The following is a 23,831-nucleotide window of genomic DNA, read 5'->3' as shown; positions in this document are numbered from 1 at the left end:
ATACAGTAGTGGGAATTTCTTTCCTTGAACACCTTGAGTTTCTCCATTTAACTCTTCTTTAATATTGTTCAATAAGAATGTTATACTTTTCTCCAGAATGAGTTTCTGTGTGTTGTCATATTTACTTCTAGGTATCCTTTATTTTTTTGTTGCTATCTGCAGTGGTATCCTTTTTCAGTTTGCTACTGACGTAGAGATATGCAATTACTTTTTTATATTGATTTTGTATCTAGTAACCTTGTTAAATAATCGAGGCTCACTTGAAAAATGACAGTTTTATTTCTTCTGCTCTAATACTTGTACTTTATTTCTTTTTCTAGTCTTCCATGAAGACTAGTCTTCCAAGACTTCCAGTACAATGTTAAGTAAAAGTGGCAACAGTAGGCATTTTTGTCTTGTTCCTGATTTCATAGGGAATGTTTTTTTTTTTGTTTTTTTAATTAATTTATTTATTTATGGCTGTGCTGGGTCCTCGTTTCTGTGCGAGGGCTCCCTCCAGTTGCGGCAAGCGGGGGCCACTCTTCATCGTGGTGCGCGGGCCTCTCACTGTCGCCTCTCTTGTTGCGGAGCACAGGCTCCAGACGTGCAGGCCCAGCAATTGTGGCCCACGGGGCTAGCTGCTCCGCGGCATGTGGGATCCTCCCAGACCAGGGCTCGAACCCGTGTCCCCTGCACCGGCAGGCAGACTCTCAACCACTGCGCCACGAGGGAAGCCCGGGAATGTTTTTAACATCACTGAATATGACGACTGATGTAGGTTTTTGATAAATGCCTTTTCCCAGGTTAACAAATTTCCCCTCTATTCCTGGTTTGCTGGTAGTTTTTTTTAAATCGTGAATGAATGTTGAAATTTACCAAATTCTTTTCCTGTAACTTTTGAGATTTTTCCTTTTTAATCTGAGAATGATTATTACTAACTTGCATTAACTAATTCTTTCTGTTAAACCACACAACATTCTTGGGATACATGGAGCTTGATGGAGTCAATTTATTGATACCTTTTTAAAGACTTTTGCATATCTATTCATAAACAAGACAGATTTTAATTTTCTTTTCTTATACTGTTCTTGTCTGGTTTTGGTATGAAGGTTACATTAGCTTCATAAAATGAGTTAGGAAGTGTTCTCTTTTTCTGTTTTCTGAAAGAAAAGAAATTTCCCCAATTTGCAAAAGAAGAGAACTATCTGTTTCATGAATGACTGATTGGACTCTCCCATAAAACCGTCTAGACCTTGTGGAAATATTTCTGCAATAGTTATAAGGCTATTCAGGTTTTCTACTTCTTTAATCAGCTTTGGTACATCACAGCATACCAGAAATTTGTCCATTTTGCCTAGGTGTTAACATTTATTGGCATAAAATTGTTTATAATATTCCCTTACTATCTTTTTAATCTCTACTGCAGCTGCAAAGTTATCATGTTTTCCTTCCTAACCTTTTTTCCCCTTGATTTAGGAAGGTGGTTTGTCTACTGTAGTAGTTGTTTCCAAGAACCAGCTTTTGGGCTATTTCTTTCTTGGGTCTTCCTTTTCTTTTTCATTCAGTTTAATTTATATACTATTACTGCACTTTTTATTTACTTCCTTCTCTTTTCTTTGAACTTATTCTATCACACTTTTATAACTTTTTAAGCTGGATGCTAAGCCTCACGGATTTTTAGTCTTTTATTTCCCCTCTAATATAAGCAACCAAGTTATTTCTTAAGAGGATTTTCCTCCCCGAGGACACTTGGGTTAAATATGCAGCTCCCCTACAGCCAAGAGAAGTAGGGCCTAAGCCAACTCCTCACCCCCTCAACCTCTGTACGAGGACCCTTCTCAGGGAGAGGAGCTAGGAGCGGGGGAGGCAATTTGGAAGACTTAGCGTTTTCCTAGACTGTCACTTCACTGAAGGGACTGCCTGATTACTGGACTAAAATAAACCTTAAATTGGACTGACCCTCCCCACCTCTGCCTCGCCAATCAGCTGGCTGGGTGTAGGAGTTAAACTTGATGACTTTGCAATAACCATTATGATTAACCATTATGACTGTATGATCCCAAACCTTTCAATCAAGGACAACAAATCGTTATTTACTAGTTTCTTCTAAAGGTATTTCCCGAGCATACCTTCCAGGGTCCCTCTCACCTTATGAACAGCAACAGATCCTGAAGAAAGGAGAGAGGCAAAGTGTTTTTAAAACTGCCCCCGGGGGAACCTGGCTGTTCCATCATTTATCAATAACCACTTTGAGAGCCCAAATACTTTTTGCTTCTCACTTGCTGCGTCGGGTGCTGGGAACACAAGGGCCAACAGAACAACATACAGTGGCTGCCTTCACACATTTTACAGACAAAAGGAGAACCGAGAAAAAGTGACAGGTGGCTCTCGGGTATGATGACAAATGTATCACAAATAGCTCGGAGCACATGATGGGGGAGGGGGGGGTACCTGGCCCATCCTTTGGGGCTCTGGGAAGACCTTCCTTGAGGAAGTGAGCCGGTTAAAGAGGAAGGAAGAGGAATGTTTCAGGAAGCAGGTCAGCCGCGCAAAGGCCTGGGGGCCAGTGAGGACGCCCAGTGCACAAGGACCTGGCAGAGACTCAGGATGGCCATGTATGCTGGCACAGGAGGAAGGAGTGAGCGGACCCTAGAGAGGTGAGCAGTTAGTGAACCACGTGGGCCCCACAAACCACAGGCAGGAGGGCGTCTGGATTTACACCGAGGACCATGAGAAAACACCTAAGGGCGTAAACGGCACCCTGGCCCGGCTAGCGTTTCCTGTGACGTTATGACACACAACAAAGAAGTCTTCACGCAGGAACTCTAAAGGCCTCTGCCTGTGAATTTCTCGCTGTCCGAAAACTTTCTTTTTATTTTGTTTTGTTTTTTTCTTTTGGGGATCTCAAGTAAGGAAGAAATCTGCACAAATTCTGAGGCGAAGATTACCTTTTCACTAACACGGTACTTTCTACTCGGGGAACTCAAGCACATTGGGATGAACTCAAAGAATATATCTGATAAATAAAACTGCAGCAGCACACACTCGAGTGATGGGTATGAGAATGAGCCTCTGGTTACTAGAGAAGGTGGCTTTTTAGAAAAACAATGGGTCCCGCCCCACCTAAGCATCAGGACACGCTGCCCCTGGTCATCCCTGCACTCGTGGTCCCTACGTGCAGTTACCCGCTGCTATGCAAGCTCAGTCTTCAGAAACGAGCAGGATTTAGCCCCCTCTGCTCAAATCAGCTTATTGGAAAGCACACATTATTTAACATAAATATAGCAATTAGCAGCAGCTTGGTAGATATTAACGGTGCTATAAAAATATTTACTTTTCAAATAGCCTTAAAAAAAAAAATCAGGCAAATAGGAAGCCTAGATGTCTCACAGGCATTTTAAATTTAATATATATTGCCAGAAGTAAACCCATCGCCCCAACAGAATGTGGGATGATCTACACAACTGGCTTAGATTCTTTAAAAAAAAAAAAATCAGTAACAATAACAAAGGTGGGGGTGGAGAGAGTGTCTATATTAAAAGAGAAATATATATATATCCCTCAAATGCAATGTAGAGCAGTTATAAAAGACATTTTAGGGGTAACAGGAAATTTGATTTTGGATAGAATATCAGATATTATGAAATTTGTGTTATCTTCCCAGGTGTGCTACTCGGGGTTACTGTGGAAATGCCCTTAATTTTAGGAGACGCCCATGCCGCTGAGGGTGTGGGGTGGCCGGCTGGCTGCAACTCACTTCCAAATGTTGAGCAAAGGGGTGGGAGGAGGGGAGCAAACGTGGCACAACACTGACAGGTGAGGAGTCCGGGTAAAGGGCGCTCGGCCCTTCGTTACACAAGTCTTTCTACTTTTAGGTAGGTTGGAAAATTTTCAGAAAGAATGAAAAACAAGCAACCAACAGAAAGAGCACCCTGAGCTATTTCAACCAGAGAAACACGAAGCTGATGGGTCTCACAAAAGCGGCTGAACAGGTAGTAGAAGAGCTTAGATCACACGTGGGCAGGTGTAAGGTGACGGCTTTACTCAGAAAATGAGGGTTTGGACGTGTAATTCTGAGGAAAGGGCAATTCAAGTCCTTCCGAGACCTGGGCTACTGATGTCCTTCTGTGCCTTAGGGAGCCAGGCACGGGGGACGACTTCCTGCGGCAGGAAATTATAAACGGAGAGAGGAGCCCCACCTGCACTGCTCTCAAATCTGCAGCCATCACCAGCCTCACTGCGGCTGCTGCCCTCACATGCAACCCTCGCCGTCTGGGGATCGCCTCTCCGCCCTCCACCGCCTCCTTGGATCCCGCACCTTCTGCTGTCACCCGCGCGCTGAAGAGTTGGCCAAATGGCAGCCCCTCACTTCCCCGCATCCAGCCCCTCCTCCCGGGCTCTCTGTGAGTTGGGAAGCTGCAGGAACACGGAATGTCTAAGGCCCCACCGGCGTGGGTTCCTTAGAGGGCTTGAAAACAGCCTTGCTCCCCCTCGCTGCTGTTACTAGGTCATCGTTCCTACAGGAGAAGCGGAGAGCGAATAATCCCCCGACACTAGCATCATTTCTGGTTTTCTGAAGTTCACCGAGTGTCTACACAAACGGCAGAGAAGGAGCAGGCGTGTCACCCACCCAGACTGCCCGCATAACCTGTGACGAACAGCATTCAGGGCACACAGGTCTCAGATGACTGGCCGCCTGCCTGCCACCTTGCCTGGCCCTTCTCTGGAAGGATCCACGAGAAAACGTTCCTTATACTGAGCCCAAACCTACTCCCCGTGGCTTCTGCCTGTGAAGTTCCTCTTTCCCCCACGGCTGTGCAGGAAGGCACCAGACTGACGGAGCACATCCTTTCTGCGTGGGAGACTTCGTGGCTGCAGCCCCTATCCAGCTCAGGGGACCAGTGAGCTCGGGGAGGTCTGTGGGCTCCGAGGCTGGGGTCTGAGCAAGCCCAATCCACCGTGGGAAGTGCGATACGCCGGCCACTGCTCCCCGGATTCCTCTGCTGCTTCTGACATCCCGAATCCCGCCTCCCCTCCCACGTGGGCTTTAATCGAGGAATCGGTGGAAACCTCACTTTGAGGAGCCCGTCACCTGCACGTGGATGGGTCAGTGCAGCTGGGGAGGCTCCCTCCGAGCAAGCACCTTCCGCCAGTGGCACTTACTTTATGAGAACAGAAAGCAAGCGTGATGAACAGGAAGGCGGCTCAGGATGCAAGAGAAACATAAACGCTTACCTCCCCCTGGAAGCTCTTCAGCAGCGGCGCTACCTGCTTGCGCAAATCCTGGGGTGAGAAGGTGGGTCAGGAAGCAGCCATGGGAGAAGAAAAGAGAAGGAAACATTCGTTAAGGTCTCCTAAAAACAGCTTTGAATGCGGTGCTGGTTACCATTACATAAAGCAATCCCGGTGCCTCTCCTGTCCCGTTCCCTCCCTCATACACGTAAATAATGCCAACTGTGCCCCGTTGTTTGAATGAACTCACTTAAGAACACCACTAAGCTTTATTTTCCCTGAGTCCTGGTTACATACACCTCATCTTGAATGTGCTGTGGACTAAAGTTTTTGCTGGTGTTAGTCTAAGACAATTTGCTTAGAATACCATCAAATATTATAAGGTAGGTTTGATCTGCTTGTATCTGAAGTGGATTTCGGTCACCATCCTGCATTTTAGCTGCTACTTTTGGGCACGATTCATGGGAGATACATGGATTTTGAATCCATGTCTGATACAGTCACTGGAAATTTTATCCTAAGCCACCAGTACCCGTCTCAGAACCTGCGAACATTTTATCTTATTTAAAATGAAGTAATTGACTAACGCACAACATAGTGATTATAGTCAACAATACTGTAGTATAACTTCAAAGCTGCTAAGAGATTAGACCTTAACTGTTCTCAGCATAAAAGGAACACTAACGATGTGACGTGATAAAGGTGTGAGCTAATGCTACTATGGCCATTATTCTGTAATACGTAAATGGTTGTACAAACCACCATGTTGTACACCTCAAACTTGCACAATCTTACATGTCAACTCTATCTCAACTTTTAAAAAGTAGGAAAAAAAATGAAGTAACGGAGAAAATACTTCAAACGCTTTGAAAGGACTCGTATAAGGCAACATCTCCCTTACTGAGAGCTGGGGCATGTAAGGTATTTACTGAGCCCGATCTACTGAACCGGGTCTGGCACAAGGCCTAAGCATCTACGTTTTTTTGAAGCTCCGAGGCTGATGCAGACGCCCAAGTAAAACCGACTAGTATTGGTAAAGGTGTACCAATCCAACCATCACATGGGGAGAAAGTAAAACATTGTTTCAGAAGAAGAACCCCCGTGCTGTGGGAGAACAAAAGAGGAAGAATAAATTCAGGTTAAAGAGATGAAGAGCAGTGTCGCAGAGGAGGCAGCATCTGAGCTGGGAAGACAGGTAGGATTTTTGTAGGGGCCAAGGAGAGGGCTCGGGGACACGAATCCTTGGCCTCTCTGCCTCTGGAACGCTGCAGCTCTCTACGTAGCTCCGGCCCTGGGCCTACTCAGGCCCTGAGCTGAGCTGTGTGTACACACGGGCTCGCTGGCGTCTGCTCTTTTGGTAACTGCCTTTTGTGTTCCTCTGGCCAAGCACCCAAACGAAAGGGGCCTCCAGCCCACGCTCTGAATCCTGCTCGAGACCACAGCGCATAGCTCTGCAGCGTTAGGAAGAACGACGGCTCCACTGTTCTTTGTGGTTTCCCTCTGGACAGGGGCCCGTGACATTTTGGTGTCAGGAAGCCCTTCTGAGAATCTGAGGACAGCTATTGACCTTCGCCTCTGGGAGAAAACTCTGCAAATTACTTCACTGAGGGCTTCCTAGCGCCTACCTACAGACCCAGGTGAGGCTCCCTTGTTCCAGCCCATGCGGTTGTATACAGTTGTCACCAGCTCTTTATGTTCAAATGTAACTTGATTAAAATATTCAGCTTCTCAGTTGCAGGAGCCACATTTCAAGTACTCAGTAGACACGTGAGGCTGGTGGCCACAGCACTGGACCGCAAAGACACAGGACGTCTCCACCGCTGCAGAGTGACCTAACAGACAGGGCTGTACCATAAGCTCTTTGCCAAACATAATTAACCCACATTGATTTGTATTGTAACCTGTGAAAGTATTTGCTCAAGAGGAATTATAGTTTCCCCTTTGATTATACATTTTCCTATAGGTTGCGTCCTTAAAGGTGACTTCCTTGGAGAAGTCCTTTTGTTCCTCCATTGGGTCATTTTCTCTATTTTTACACCAAACTCCATGGCAAAAAAATAATCAAACTCTTTGCCAGCCTCTTCTTAAATAAATATGGCTATGTGCGGTGAGCACGGTAACGGCCCCCAAAGATGTCCATGTTCTCATCCCCAGACCCTGTGACTCTGTTAGGTTACGTGGTAAAAGGAACTTGGCAGATGTGATTAGGTTAGGGACCCTGAGTTGGGGAGATGACCCTGGAGTATCCAGGTGGGCCTGATGTAATCACAACGGTCCTGATGAGAGGGAGGAGGGGGGTGAGAGTCAGAGGGGATGTGAGATGGAAGCGGAGGTCAGAACAACGGGGGGCACAAGCCAAGGCTTGCGGGCGGCCTGAGAAGCTGGAGCCTCCCCTGGAGCCTCTACAGGAACGCAGCTCTGCCCGGTAAAACCCATCCTGGACTCTGACCTCTGGCGCTGTCAGATGACAAGCTTCTATTGTTCTCGGCCACCCAAGTCTGGTAGCTTGTTACAGCGGCAATAGGAAACGAATACACTATCTCATTTAGCCCACTGTGCTTTTCGGCAACATAGAGGATAAGATAGAACACCGAAAGGGAGAGTGAGGGGCAAGAGGCTGCCAAGGGTGAAGAGTGACGGAGGAAAGATTACGGGCTGGCCCCAGGCAGGGTCAGTAAAGCCTACTTTCCATCACGAGGAATAAGCCTGGCTTCTTTGGGAGAAACTCGGCCACTGCAGGTAACTACTCGGGAGGTCTACGCACAGGGAGCTCACTGTGTCCCCGGGAGGGGGTCACGTGGCCTGTGTGTGGGGCGGGGGGGACGTGAAGGTGGAAACAGCCCTCAGGACTCTGAGGGGGGTGGACCAGTCTCCTTGCCTCCCTCAGGAGGGGACAGGCAGGCAGCATGACTGCACTGAGGTACTTTGGTCACAAACTGCAAACACAAGACGATGGATGGAGTTTGCTGTTTGATTTCCCAAAAGGCTGACTGTGAGGAAGGCGACTTGTGAATGAGGTGTCAGGTATCCCCGGGGTCCACACTGACCACAGGTGGGGGGTACAGAGCGTTAACGGTGCGCGCCCTCGCTCGCACGGGGCTGTGGCGAATCTTCCCCTCAAAAGGCCACAGACTCATATTAATCGAATTTAAAAATAAGACATGGACAGGTCAAGGATGAGAACCTCTACGCACTGCTTGCCTCCCAACTGCTGGTGGGAAGCCATGGGCTTCGGGTGGTCTTTGACTTACCAGGGAGGCCTCAGATGGTCTGGGAGCCCTGGGTGTGGGCTGAGGGCCTGTCTTGCTCCACCTGACAGCTGGTGGCACCTGATGGCCCTCGGGCTCTTGGAAGGGGGACCCCTAAGGCCTCCGACACACCTGAAGTGGCTACTGCAGAACCGGAAGCAGCCAGGCTCCGATGTCAGGCATGGGATACGCTTCCCGCCCCCTCTCGCCCCGCCCGAGTCTGTGAAGGGGGCTGTGATCAGAGTGAGGAACGTGCCCTCCTCCTTCCAGACTGGGGCTCGCGTGAGGGCAGGAGATGGGTCTTGGTCACGCCCCCCCTCAAACTCCAGCATCCAACGCGGGGCCGGGGGATACTTTGCTGAGGAAACCAAGGCCCGAGGGGCCTGAAATCCAGAAGGGTGGGGACTGCGGAAGCTGGCTGTAGTCACGCCAGGGCCCTTGTCCCGGAGAGGCCTCCCACACAGTCTGCTCCCCACAGCGCACAGCAGGGAGGGCTGCAGGGCGGCCCTGGGCTTGGTGCACAAGGCACCCTCTGAGGCCATGGGCCGGTCAGCAGAAAGACCTCTGTTGCCTCTGCCTAGAACGGGCTGGTCACACCGAGGGGGAAGTCCCAGGGCATGGAATGGGTGCGTGAGCAAATAAATTAAAGAGCAAACAATCTCTCAAAGTGTGTTAAGAACCGGGCAAGTGAGAGACTGCCCCGCCTGGATGTGAGCCCTCAAGGCTGGGGTCCATCTCCCAGGCCAGCGCTGCCAGCACAGAGTGCGAGCCACCTGCGTGACTGACAACGTTCCACAGCTCCGTCCGAAATGCAGAAAGAAACAGAGGAAATCAATTTTAGTTTCACTTCACCCAATATACCCAAAATATTGTCACCTCCTATGTAACCAGTATAAAAATTATTAACGAGATAGTGTACGTTCTTTGTTGGCGTTAAGCCTTTGAAACCGGGGGCGCATCCCCCCACCTCTCCGTTTGCACTGGCTGCATGTCAAGTGGCCCCTCGTAGCCGCACATGGCCGGTGGCCGCCACGTCGGGCAGCTCGGGGCCAAGCCGTGTGCTCACGGATCAGGGGTCTCCTGGGGGAGACGGTTAAGGCCGGCGAGCCCCCACCCCCCGACGGCCAGAGGCAGCGAGCGGTGAAAGAGCCGGAATCCGGAGAAGGAGAGTCGGGGGAACACAAGGGCAAAGAGGCAGTTTCAGGAGGGAAAAGGTACTGGTGTCAAATGTCGCCACAGACACCTGGCCTGGGAACACCGTCGGGTCGAACATCCAGACAGCGCTGGAAACCAACGTGTGAGGGGCTGGGGAAGAGGCTGCAGTGAGTGTGAGGTGGAGGAAGAAGCGAGACAGGGTTGGGGAGCCCCAAGGGGAAGGGGGTCACGGGCGGAAGTTAATGACAGCTCCCATTTGGAGAGTGTCTGAGTGAGGGGCTTCAGATATAGGACGTTCATTTGCTTTTCACTATAACTCTGCCAACCAAAGGGACTGGTACCCACACATCACAGACAGGGATGCCTGAGGCTCTGAAAGGGAAGGAGATTTGTCCAAGGTCGCACAGCGGGAAGAGTCAGGCTGTGAACCCAGAGCTCTCCCCAAGGCCCACGCCACACGGACATTTTGTAAAGGAATCCATCAGCTTGGATACCAGCACTGTGGGGGGCACACACGGACCACTCAAAAGGCTTGTAATGGGCCCAAACTCGGAGGAGAAACGGCGAAGCTGGATGGGGTCATGGAATGTGAGAGCTGGTAGGGGGCCAAGGCATTTGAGACCCTGCGAAGACAAGAGGAGGGAGAGCCGGAGTGGAGGTGCAGCCTTGGGGGCAAGCACCCGGGAGCCCTGGCGCTCAGCCCACAGAAGAGTGCCTCTTACTCGGCTCGCTCCGGGTCCACCCCAAGCCCCGCCAGACTGCACAGGGCCAGCCTCATGAGAGCACCAGCTTTGAGAAGTTCAGCAGATGGCAAAAGTATTTCTAGACCACTCCAGGATGGTGGAAGAGCCACGCCTCTCATAATGGTAGTAAATAAAGTAAACTGGTCTCCAATGCCCCGGTCTTAACCAGCCCAGTATAAAAAATCGTGTCTTTGGGCATAATCGCGTCTCACGGCAGACCTGCTAAAATAACCTCTTAAGATGTTAAAGCTGGATGTGTGTGTTTGTACTCAAGCACACACATCTATCTGAAGACAGCTGGAGAGAAAAAAGGCCCTAAATATTCACACCCATACACACACCAAGTGACGTACTTGGAGTCGCCAGCTAAAAAAAAAATCACTCGTTCCCATTTTATTTTGGGCACTCTGAGAAATTCCTTATCTTATGCTGCTACCTCCAAATATTACCTGGTTTAGTACCAAACTAAGAACCCAGAACCAAGGATGCTGACTTCTGACCCGTGGACCGCTCCGTCATTGGTTAGTGAGGACATGACAGGCTGCACCGTCCTTTTTTATTAATTAACTAATTAATTAATTAATTAATTAATGGCTGCACTGGGTCTTTGTTGCTGCGCGCGGGCTTTCTCTAGTTGCGGCAAGCGGGGGCTACTCTTCGTGGCGGTGCGCGGGCTTCTCATTGTGGTGGCTTCTCTTGTTGCAGAGCACAGGCTCTAGGCGTGCAGGCTTCGGTAGTTGTGGCTCACGGGCTCAGGAGTTGTGGGGCATGGGCTTAGTTGCTCCGCAGCATGTGGGATCTTCCCGGACCAGGGCTCGAACCCATGGTCCCCTGCATTGGCAGGTGGATTCTTAACCACTGTGCCTCCAGAGACGTCCCTGCATTGTCCTTTTAGAACAGGGTGCTCTTTTGCTCTCTGAACAGCACCAAAAGCTACGGCTGTTACCACTCCCAGTCATTGCAGGGGACCACGTTCCCTCCTGTGCAACAGCAAACTGAAGAAAACGGGGTCCACGCCAATCAAAACCTCACTGGCGGGACTTCCCTGGTGGCGCAGTGGTTAAGAATCCGCCTGCCATTGCAGGGGACATGGGTTCGAGCCCTGGTCTGGGAAGATCCCACACGCCGCAGAGCAACTAAGCCCCTGAGCCACAACTACGCAGCCTGTGCTCTAGAGCCCGCGAGCCACAACTACTGAAGCCCGCGTGCCTAGAGCCCATGCTTCCACAGTAAGAGAAGCCATCGCAATGGAAGCCCGCGTACCACAACAAAGAGAAGCCCCCAGTTGCCGCAGCTAGAGAAAGCCCGTGCACAGCAACAAAGACCCAACGCAGCCAAAAATAAATAAATTTAAACAAACAAAAAACCCACTGGCGTGAATGAGAATTAGGAAATTAACACAAGGCCAAGAAACTTAAATATAGGATTACCGCACTTAATTCAGCAACAGGTTTTTCAGTGCTGTTTCAAATTTTCTTCAATTCTGTATCATTTACTGAGCAGAAAGCAGCAAACATCTTAACACGTAGACAGCGATGCCCTTGAGATTATTAATATCGGATGTCTGTTGGCAAAACCAGAGTACTGCACTGCTCCCTTCTCTCCCTGGAGCACATGGCAAATAAGCGATGTTTATTGAGAGGTGCTTCTAGTGAAAAGCATTTTCATTAGTCTCCAAACCACTGATTCACAACTCATTTTTTAGGTCAGAAAACTGAACAGTAAAATGCTATTGAGGAATTTTCTGTCTAATGACTACTGCTGGAGAAACCATTCTGATTTAAAAGCAAAACAGAAATGAAATTATGAAATCACCACGCAGTATTCAGTCACACCTGTGAGGTGCCAGCGAGTAACACAAGACACACAGTCTCTGAACCCAGATGGTCTGAATCTTTGACTCTCTGCCCATTTTGAGCACTTGGGTGGTCTCTGGAAGGCTCTGTTCCCTCTTCGGGACCTGGCACTCCCAATACCCATGACACTTCTCCCATCCACACTGACACGTGATGCCAGGGCCGGCATCACAGAATCTCATACCGTGGATTCAAATCTGGTGGCCACCCGGGCCCACCTCCGAGTCTTGGAAAGAACGGCGCCCAGGACATGGCTGTTTAGGTTTGGAAGGACAAGCAGATGAAGGGGAATAGCCAGGCCTCACGTGTAAACAAAAAGAGGCTATGAATTACAAATGCATCTTCCAGGAACTCCCTGGCGGTCCCCAGTGGTTAGGACTTGGCACTCTCACTGCCGGGGCCCAGGTTCAATTCCTGGTGGGGGACAAGCCACATGGCTCGCGGGGGGGATGCATCTTCCAAGCCATAAAATGATCTCTATTTCCAGAAGATTCTAAAGTCCAGATTTCCCGACATGTTCTACTTAGTTTTACAATGCCCTTTTCCCTTTCCCTTCTGCTTCTCCGTAACTCAGGTGTGTTTCTCTGGAACGACTCTGCCTACATTGAAGACTCTGACCGTCTGACTGCATCTCGGTGGCACCTTGTCCTCTGTGGCAGACCAGGAGTGGGGCCCTGTTTTCTTCGGTGACAACAGGGTCTCCCCGAGAGCACTGGGGGCAGCGTGGAGGGTACCTGTTAAAGGCTCTCCTTTGTGGCTCCCGCAGGGCTGCCAGCATCCATCCCTGCCCCGGTGCGGGTACAGCCGTCGTTAGGGACCCAGCCCTGCGGCATCCGCAGAAGTGGCTTCATTCCTCCGCTCTGGCTTCTGTTTCAGAACCACCTTGGCCCAGGGTAACTCTTAGCCTCCCCCCTCTCCTGGTCTTAGCTCACATTTCCTTCACTGTGTTCAGGTGGGCAAGGAGTTTAACCGTTGACAGCGGCCAGGCAAAAACATAAGCCTGTCCAGCATTTAAAACCCTAGGAAATGCTTATGCATGAGGAGGTCCCATGCTACAAACCCGCCCAGAGCTGAAAATATCTCCAAATGAATTCACTAATCCCTCCTCGTTACTCAGGCCTCAAAACAAGGACATTCTGACTGGAAAATGTTTTAGGTGTTTATTCAAAGAAAATCATTCCATAACATAGCCTATTTCACTGAGTTTGATGCCGTCGAGTGTAAGAGGTACTGTTATTTCACGCCACCCCAAGGGGAAAAAATGCTGCTGATTCAACTGTGATGTCATTGATTTTCATCCTCGCTCTAATGTTGAAGACGGTGAAATGTGTCAAAGTGTATGTATTATAATTGATAAAATATGGCCACACAATGAACTACAGTTAAAACAGATCCCAAGTTGTTTTCGTTTCTAAATGACGTGGCCTGTACTTTAGGTAGTGCAGCCGCGTTTTTTAAAAAGGGCTCGTCTTTTAGAGACGCCTACTAAAATATTTATGGATGAAATATGGTCTCCGTTTCAGAATAATTTAATGGGGAGGGGTAATGGGTGAGAATAAGGACGACACAAGTGTGTGCTGATCGGCGGATGATTATTATAGATGGAGGATGGGACATGCGGTTCATTGCATTCTTCACCTTGGCCTGTGTATGTCTGAAATACAAAAGGTTTCCAGAACACTATATTTCACTCTGAGACCCGCGAAGCCTTCCGCTGACCGATCACATAGGACAGGCCCGGAGAGAATTACGAGACTGGGGTGAGGGACTGCTGCTCTTAAATTACAGCCAAGCAACTAGTTAACTGTCTCCTTCATCAGGTTAACCTGGAAATCTAGGGTCGTCTGGTCCAATCTCCTGCCCGAGGTAGGGGACCCGTGGTGTCCTGGCCACACGGCTCACCCTCCCAAGGCCACTCTGTCCCTCCTGGGACAGTCCTGGTGCGAGACTGTGCCTCACTGTGGAATCGGGAGTTTTCAGATACCGGCTCCAGGCACCACCTACCAAAGGCTGACGCTCAGAGGGAAGCTCTCCTGAGCACAAACGATGTTATTGCTAGTAGCAATTTGTTGGTAAATAAATCACTTCAAAAAAAAGAAAAGAAAAGAAAAAAGATCAGATTCGAAGTGATTGCACTGTCACTGACTTGCTTAATAATGCATTTTCTTAGGGAGATCAGAGAAGCGGTTCCCCACACCCCCGGGTTGAGCAGGGGACCGAGAATGGCTGAGCCTTCCTCTTCTGGGCCTGGTGACGGAGCCCTGCAGGTATCTGAGGGCCCAGCTCACGTCTTTCCAACACCTTCCTCTGCACCCCGAATCTTCTCTCTGGACCAAGTGCCACTCTCCCCGCTCCTGTGTGACAAATCTCGGCACAGCCCTCGCTGGGGTCCTCGCTCCAGGGTCTCATGCTCCCCATTCTGGACACATTGTACGAGCAGCACCTAAAAAGCCCTCAGTCGTGTTGGAACAAAGTTCTAGAGAAGAAGAAAGCAATGGGGTCCTCAAAATGGCCACGGACAATACCCACTGCATCTCCCAGAGACCTTGGCTACCCCAGAATAAAGGTTCTAGGCGCTAGATATAGAGATTATACAGATGCCAGATAGGAGCATCTGAATGGAATAATTTCTTTTTAAATCAAGAAATTTCCATAGAGAGTGTTTTCATAAAGAGAAGTGCAAAAATGTTTAATTTCAGAAACGGCGTCCATCATTTATAAATACGTTAAAACACAGTAAATACAACAGTGGATGTAAGTACTCCAGTTTAACAGCTGCAGCTCTGCTAAAAAGTAAGAATAGCAAATTGGTGACTTTGTTTTCAACCAAGATATTTAATCAAACTGAAACCAGAAAACGACCCCCTTTCTACAACTTAGAGCCCAAACGCTGAAAGACATATTGTTCAAAAGCATCTAGCTACTGATTCTTCCTTCTGATGTCCTTGGGATTCTAAAATATCCTGCTGATGGCCGAATCATCCTTGTGAATAAAGAAAAACCTACCAGTGTGTCATGTCTAGGGCCAGTCTTATTGACTGTAGTATACCAATCTGCTTTCTTATTGATAAGCCATCTCTTCCAAAAATAACCTCTCTGCATATCTGTCAAGAGTATTTTTATAAGGTCCTAGTGGCATCAGTGAGAGAGTCATAATTATCCAGAAAAGAAAGATAGTTCTTGGTACTTATGTCACTGAAGATGGCTGGAATTCTCCCTTTATCGTGTCTACAAGAGCACAGACCGGGTATGAAGTTTTTCAGGCAAGACAATATATATTGTATAATGCACACATCGTAGAACTCAACTTAAAATGCAGTTCAGTGAAAAGTGAAGTTTCTCTTTGTTCCAGGATCCTGAAACCTTCGCTTCCCACCCTCATCATCTGGAGATGAGTCATGCAGCTATCAATGGAGCACCCTACTTCTGGTTACTTTTAGAGATGAACACATACTCCTTCCAGTCTTTGTGATAGAAAAGAGTAATTTTAAATGGCATTTAAGCTGAAGTGTTAAATAAAAAATATCTTTCTATACAACAGCAAGACAGTATGTCCTGGCAATTTCTCAAAGACTGTAGTTCACAGATTTGAGAAAATTCCATTAGCTTTAATTATTTATCAGCAGTCAATTTAGATTATGGTTCTTGACCTATTTTTACAGTGTATGGGCCACCCGGCAATGAAATAAATGAATAGTCCTTTTTCTACAATGGTTGATTTTTCTGAGATAATAGAAATCGAGTTGAAAGAAGGAATGAAACCCCAAACATGTAATTACCACAATATATAACCTGCCACGCCGCCTTTGCAGCTGGATAAAATGCACATCTTTGTGAGTTTTTTGGTTATTAAATAAGATTACCTTGAAAGGGATAAACTCACTCATGCTATAATTTCTTCCCATTTAAATTTCTTTGCTCCATTTAAAACATGTTCTGTATCTCGGCAGAAAGGCTCTAATACTGATGGATGTGTCTTCAGCCCTGTGCCTAATAAAACTGCGTAATGGGAAGGCCTGGCTCTGTGGAGCTGAGCGGAGGGGAGCTCGTGCAGGGCTTGGACGGAGGGTTCCTGGGGCTGAGTGGCAAGGACCCGATAAGGGCATCCGCGGGCAGAGGATGGACACCCAAGGAGCCAGGCAGCGCAGAGGACGGCTGAGCTCCTGGGTGACAGCCAGTGGCGGTCTTCTTTAGTGAGACTCGTTTGACGATGAAAAGTGGCAGGTTTATCAGATGGGTGATGCCCAAACCTGGCCCTAAGGTGATGAAGGCTGAGGGTGGTGCCTGGGACACAGGTTCCAGACGCACAGAGGCTCTGGTTTGAAGGTAGCACGTGACAGCAGCTCAGTGGTACGGGAGAGCCCGAACGCCCCTAACGGTGGGGTCTGGGACCACTGGATGCCTCAGACCCTTCCAGGGGTCCATGAGGTCAGAACTATTTTTGCTGTTTTCCTTTTCCACTCTCATTCTCATAGACATGCCCAGTGGAGTTTTCCAGACACTGTGTCACGTGTGATGATGTCATCACCCTGAAGTGCTGGCACGTGTGCTTGTGATTTCTTGTGCTTTAAACACATCTCTAACATGGTCACCACTGATAGATATCCACACGGACACAAACGCTCTCTGGAACCCTCAATATTAAGAGATCAAAATGTCTGAGAAATAGCAGCTTTAAGGTTTTAGTCTCGGAGCGGAGAACTGGTGGCTGTCCAGAGGTCAGGCCTGTGGGTCCACTGATGACTTGCGGGCCTCCCTTGAAGCAGCTGGGCCAGCCAGCCACCTCTGGGCCCTGGAACCCTCCCCTGCGTCTCGTGGCACCTGGCTCTCCTGGCCTGAGATGGCATCACGCCTGCCTGTGGCGCAGAGACTTCCTGCAGGACTCTTTTTGGCCAGGAGTTCAGTGGTGGGGCCGGGAAGGAGGCCACCTCAGGTTCCTCTAATTCTCTAATTATGTCTGATTTGCCTTTAGGTCTGATTTCAAAATATTCTTCCAGGTCCCTTTCTGAAAAAAATGCTCGTGTCTAAACCTTGAGTTTTATTTCAGAACTATGAAAATACTGCTGTGATTAGTTTATGTATCTACACATCAATAGGTTTTGAGTTTGTCAAAGAGAAGAAGCACGTATTATACACGTAATCTATTATAAAACCATTTGAGCATTCACTCCGTGCAGTGAATGAGCTCACTGCAGTCCCTGCCCTCCTGGGGCTTACCTCCTAGTGCGAATGATGAACCAAGTCTAGACAGATGCCCAGTAGACTGCTGAGGGGCCTACACACCCCGACTCCAGTCCTGGGACCATTGATGGTGCCAGGCCCAGAGGAGATACTCGTGAATACTTGTGGATCGAATGAGTGAACAAAAGATGCTCTTCCCAGAATCACAGCCAAGCTGACCCTTCACGGGACCTGCTGCAAAGGGGATCCACGTGCTAGACGGGACGTGCCTGAAGTGCCTTTTTACCCTGGGACCCTCCGGAAGGAACCAGGAAGCGTGACTCTCACTTCCCCGCGCACCCGCACCGTGTCGTTTACTCTGGACCTTCGGCCCTGCTGACATTTAGACAAACGAGCTATTTTGGATTAGAACGCAGATTAAGCCTTCGGTTTAGTGCTTCTACTTCTAGGAATTTATCCATCAGGAAGATCAGAGATGTAGGCAGAGATCTATGTATAAGAATGCTTAGCATGTGTTTGGAAGAGAGAAAAACCAGAAATAATGTAGATGCCAACAGTAGGGGGTTACTTATTAAATAAACGTTCGTAAAGCAATACAGCGGCACATTAGGTAGTCAGTACAATTATTTTTCAAAGGACGGCTGATACCACGGACTAAGGCACACGACTGCCACCTGTTCAACAAATATTTGTCAAGTAGATGTTATAGGCCCCCAGGCACCGCTACAGGTGCTCCTTCAGTCATGAGCGAAACCAATCGGTCCCTGCACCTCGTGGGGCGCCTGTTTAGCACAGGAGTGCACTCCACGCGGTCAGCCCTGTAAAGAGGAAGGTCGTGGCGCTGGGGGTACGTTTATGAAGCCGACCTGGCTGGGGCAGCAGGCACTTCCTGCAGGACGGAGGAAGGGGCGCCTGAGCCCAGATCTGGAGGATGATCAGGGGTTAAATGGGGAGAAAGAGGGGAAAAGAAGCCATAAACTGCAAGATGGGTTTACAGTATGACCCCCACGTTGTAAAAATGGGTAAACGCACATCTGTACGTGTTTGGAAAAGGACGGTGAGAACTACGAGAGGGTTAAACAGTAGATGAATGGGATTATGGCTTATTTTCCACTTCTTCGGCTTAAAATAAATTATATCCTTTTAACCTCAAAAGCATTCTTTTAAAAATTAAGGATGAGGGTTGAGTGATAGTTCAAAAAAGTAAGATGACTTTAAGGTTTACAGAGCAACGGGGTTACCCCCCGCTGTGGCTCCCCAGCGGCAGAATCCCCAGACACGGTGCTGTCCACAGGGCCAAGCAAACAGCCAGGCATTATTTCAGCCTGTGCTCAGCCCACAAAGAAAATAAATACGGTACCTGCTAATGCATAGCTCAACTAGACATAGTTCTCCAAAGGAGAATTATTTTATAAGTACAATAAATATTAGCAGGAATACGACTGGTCCACCACATGCTTTACATTTTTTTCATTATATAAGATACTATGGTTGCGGGAAAACCATGCTACAAACGATACGCACAGCATAATCTCTATTGTTTTAACGTATGTAATATTTATGAACCAAAAAAGATGAGAAAGATCTAAAGCACCAGCGCTAACATCTATGTCTTGGATTACAGGTGATTGATTACTATCTTCTTTAAATGCAAATCTCTGTAATGAACATTCATACTTTTTGTAAATCAGAAGATAAAGTCTCAGATCTCAGACAATAATGGGGACACTTAAAACATCATCGCACCAATAAAGATGTTAAAAATATATATATATATGTTACCAAACTTACTCAAAAAGGAATAAAAGTCAGAACCATGAAAAACAAAACAAAACAAAACATCATCTCAAACCAGCACCAAAGGGGCAGAGATAGACCCCACACACAGATCCTGGACCCAGCAGGCAAATCATAAAACAAGGACAGATTTCACCAGGGAGACAGAGAAAGAAAAGGTTTAAAGTCAGATCTCATACAGAATGGATAAACAATAAGGTCCTACTGTAAAGCACAAGGGATTATATTCAATATTCTGTGATAAACCATAATGGAAAAGGATTTTAAAAAAAGAATGTGTACACACACACACACACACACACACACACACACACACACCCCTGAATCACTTTGCTGTACAACAGAAATTAACACAACATTGTAAATCAACTATATTTCAATTAAAAAAAAAATCAGATCTCAGTTGCGGCGTGCGGGACCTTCGTTTCTGCCTGAGGGATCTTTAGTAGCGGCATGTGGGATCTAGTTCCCTGACCAGCGGTCGAACCTGGGCCCCCTGCATTGGGAACACAGAGTCTTAGCCACTGGAACCCCAGGAGAGTCCCTCTTTCCCGGATCTGATCTCAGTTTTCTTTGTTTTCCCACCCGAAGGCCTTACTTCAAGTTTATTCATCACCTGTGTGCAACTAGCTTACCTAAAATTAAGCAGCATGGAAAAGACATACCTTTGTCTTGGCTTAATAACCAGTACATATTGTTTACTAATATTTACTCGCTTCATAGAGCTGCTCAGAGGAGTAATTAATAATGCACGATGGGAAAATCTCCTAGTAGATGCAGAGCACACTGTAAATGCTTTTTCAGACACCCACTCAAACGTACACATGGAAACAAAGGCAGGATCCTTCAGCCACAGGGTCCTGAGCTTTCGCAGCAGAACGAGGGTCCTAGCGACCCACAGGCAACCAGAAAGCCCCACAGACAAGGGATCCAAACAGGGATAGTATAATTTTTTCATGTATTTTCTTTTTTGGAAAATACTACTGCATATGGAATGCAGGCCGTAATTTCTTAATTTCTAAATGGAATTATTTATATCATATGGCTGAAAACCAAGCCTAAGAAACATGTGACTCAGTGGCAACTAGGGAATTTAAACCTTTGGAATCAGACTTTGTTTAAAGATGCCCAGAGGCTTCCCAAGGGATTACCCCAACCTAGCAATTGAGGAGAAACAAAAGTTTCCAGAGCAAAGAGACTCCCTGGGGGCTTCCCGGCCTGGGTACACTTCGGCATCCCGGATGGCCGGCTAGCACGCTCCGGGGAGGGGACCCGACTTCACTCCAGCAAAGGAAGTCCATTCGAGGGCACCAAGGAAGCACCTCCTTAGTTTCACCCAGGCTTCTCTAGCAGGCCCTCAGAGACCCCAGAGGTCAGGGATGAGGGCTATGACGGCCGGCAAGAGCAGGGAGGAAAGGTGAGTTACCCATCCCGCTGATCGAGCTGTGGCCTTGAGGCCCGAAGACGATTCCATCCAGTGACTCTCCCGTCTGGTTAGTCTGCCCAGCTCAAGGACCTTGTTTAAAACGACATCTTCTTGGTACTGATTTGTTCCGAAGCACGTGTGTCATTTCAAAATTAGCACATTTCACAGGAAATCCTGGGGGGATGCGGCTGCCGTGTCGTGGGGATACCCAGTGTCCCTCACGCTTGCTCTCTGGGATGCTGTAATGTAGCTTCTACAGGTGCGGGGAGCAGCAACCCACTGAGAAGTGCAGCGAGGTCGGGCTCGTGCAGGTCTGCTGCTCGGAGCAGTGCTGCAGGCCTGGATGGCAGGAACCAGGCACAGCTCGGAAGCCGCTGGGCTCGAAGGAGGTACACGCCTAGGTGCTCATCTGTAACCCTGTCCCTGGAAATGGAGCCCTGAATTACACCTACCTACCTACACACCTCAGCAAGAAGGGTGTGTCCGTGAGCAGTCCAGCCGAAAAAGCTCAGACCCCTCTGTTTCTGGCATGAGAGGAAGAGTTGCTGCTGCGGGAACCTACAGAGAACCTACAGAAAGTTGCTAACGCTTAGAGGGTGATTCTGCTTTGGTAAACAAATGGCTTTCCAATACCTTTGGAATTCCTCTTTCTCAGGCCTGTTACCAAATACTTTTACACAGTCGTGGAATTTTCTTCTGAATTCGCAGCATGGCCTCGTTATAGTGAGACCATTCAGGAGAGAGATACAGTTTAACAAATTCTATGTCTCTTGGCTGAAGCCTTTAGTCCTGCAGATGAATCACTGAGAAGTCCATAAATGCCAAGAGCATCTGCTTGGACTTCTTTTTTTACCATATATGGCAAATATACATCTATTTATCTCCCAGCATCTCCAATTGAGCTTTGGTGTTTTTCCTACCTTATTATTGTTCTTAAAACTTTCTCTTGATCTGCAGCTTGGCCACACAAGACAGTACTGCCGCTGGCAGTCCTGACGTAACCCCGGGCTGGGGTGGTTGTGCTTTTTTCTGGTTTTTTTTTGGTACGAGGACAGAATGTCTCACATCGGCGAATACTTGAGGTAGGTCAAAGTACCTGGCTGTTTATAGTCTTGCTACATCTTAGCTGAACAATACGAGGCTGTAAGAATTTAACCTGAACCGGTTTTCTCCCCCAAGGAATCGTGCTTCTTATCACACGTTCAGGAATCAGTTGAGAAACAGTGGTTGGCGCTTTTTTTTTTTTTTTAACATATTCGTTAAAGAGATAAATATCAAAAATATTTTCAGGCTTCTAAAAGCTGGCTGTGGGGAAATTCCATGACGGGCTAAGAGTTTAAGAATTCTCTGGTGGAACGCTTCCTGCATGCATGCATTCATTCATTCATTCATTCATTCACTCACCCAATAAACGTGTACTGAAAATCAAGCTTATAGAGATGTGAAGATGAGCGGCCCCAGGCCTACCCACCCCCGAGGACAGAGTGGGAGCAGGACACATGGGCTGTGGGGGACGACAGAGTGCATCAGGTTTCAGAGAGAGATAGCTTTGCAAGTGCCAAGTCTTTTTTTTTTTTGCGGTACGCAGGCCTCTCACTGTTGTGGCCTCTCCCGTTGCGGAGCACAGGCTCCGGACGCGCAGGCTCAGCGGCCATGGCTCACGGGCCCAGCCGCTCCGCGGCATGTGGGATCTTCCCGGACCGGAGCACGAACCCGTGTCCCCTGCATCGGCAGGCAGACTCTCAACCACTGCGCCACCAGGGAAGCCCAAGTCTTTTTTTTTTTTTTTTTTTTAAATTAATTTTATTTATTTATTTTTGGCTGCGCTGGGTCTTCGTTGCTGCGCGCGGGCTTTCTCTAGTTGCAGTGAGCAGGGGCTGCTCTTCGTTGCAGTGCACGGGCTTCTTGTTGCGGTGCACGGGCTCTAGGCATGCAGGCTTCAGCAGTTGTGGCACGTGGGCTCAGTAGTTGTGGCTCGTGGGCTCCAGAGCACAGGCTCCGTAGTTGTGGCTCAAGGGCTCTAGAACGCAGGCTCAGTAGTTGTGGCACGCGGGCTCAGTAGTTGTGGCTCGAGGGCTCTAGAGCACAGGCTCAGTAGTTGCGGCGTGCGGGCTTAGTTGCTCTGTGGCATGTGGGATCTTCTCGGACCAGAACTCAAACCCGAGTCCCCTGCCTTGGCAGGTGGATTCTTAACCACTGCACTACCAGGGAAGCTCCAAAGCGCAAAGTCTTCAGACATAACCTTTAAAAGATGCTGAAGGCCCACAAAAGAGAAGTGAAGAAAACTGGCTGTAGAGCACGGTGTTCAAACATTTAGGTGCCCAACCTGAGGCTGGAAAGATTCGCCTGCAGATGTGCACGGGAGCCTAAGGCATGTGACTCCATTTCATCAGGTGGCTCCTTGAGATGCTACATAAACAAAAGGTGTCTGATGGGAATGTTCATATACCTGGAGGACCACTGGAAGGTCCATTTATAAAAACAAATCATACAAAACCAACAAGATGGTAACCTAAGCTTAAAACTTAATGTGGTGAAATTATTTTGAAAGACCCCTTAGAGGAGTCTTTTCTGGAGTCGTCCAAAATTACCTATAACAAAGTATGTATTTCAAATTCAAGTGTCTGGGCAAAATCATAAAAACTCTCCCCTCGAGTGAGGGGGCGTAACTCAGTCTCCTGCCCTGATCGCGTACCAGCTCCACACGACAGTTCCCTCCCAGACGGGGTTAACAGAAGAGGTCGCCTCTGACTCCCAAATACCAGCGCCATCCTCAGGAAGCGTCAGGTCAGACCTTTCGAGAAAGGCATTTCTTTCTGGTGGTCCTGGAGGAATGAATGGTTTCTGCAGGACAGGGGATCATGGGATCACACATGCCCTCGTCCAAATGTCCTCCCACGTCACGCCTGGGCTCGCAGCGCTCTGATGCACCTGCTCTGATGGACATCTTAGGATTCTTTCTTTGTAACACGAGGCTCTTACCCAGCTCCCCCGACGTGGTAGCAATGCCATGAGAATAGGTGGCACTGTGGATCTACTATAAGATGATATATTCAGAGAGGGCTTCTAGACAAAACATCCTTCTGAAGAGTTATAGAAATAAATTTCAATAAATTGAAATGTAATACATGCCTTGGGCCAAGCAATGTAAACTGACAGTGTCCGAACGGTACCTTCTGGAAGAGTCCTCAGGTTAGCAAGTCACTGGGGTCCA

The 23,831-nt window shown here is 48.2% G+C and overlaps 1 protein-coding gene across 1 annotated transcript in view; it reads right to left on the bottom strand.

Annotated features, from left to right (window-relative positions):
* CUX1 (cut like homeobox 1) overlaps positions 1 to 23,831 on the bottom strand; it is a 368,097-nt gene that overhangs the window by 190,436 nt on the left and 153,830 nt on the right. Inside the window, exon 3 of the mRNA XM_024745460.1 lies at positions 5,215 to 5,262. Within this exon, the coding sequence (XP_024601228.1) occupies positions 5,215 to 5,262 (48 nt within the window). The remainder of the gene's footprint in view (positions 1 to 5,214; positions 5,263 to 23,831) is intronic.

The sequence above is a fragment of the Neophocaena asiaeorientalis genome, unplaced genomic scaffold (assembly GCF_003031525.2).
Source record: "Neophocaena asiaeorientalis asiaeorientalis breed wild unplaced genomic scaffold, Neophocaena_asiaeorientalis_V1.1 scaffold461, whole genome shotgun sequence".
NCBI classification, from domain to species: domain Eukaryota; kingdom Metazoa; phylum Chordata; class Mammalia; order Artiodactyla; family Phocoenidae; genus Neophocaena; species Neophocaena asiaeorientalis.
Note: the sequence above shows the minus strand (reverse complement) of the source record. Positions and strands in the feature narration are given on the sequence as shown.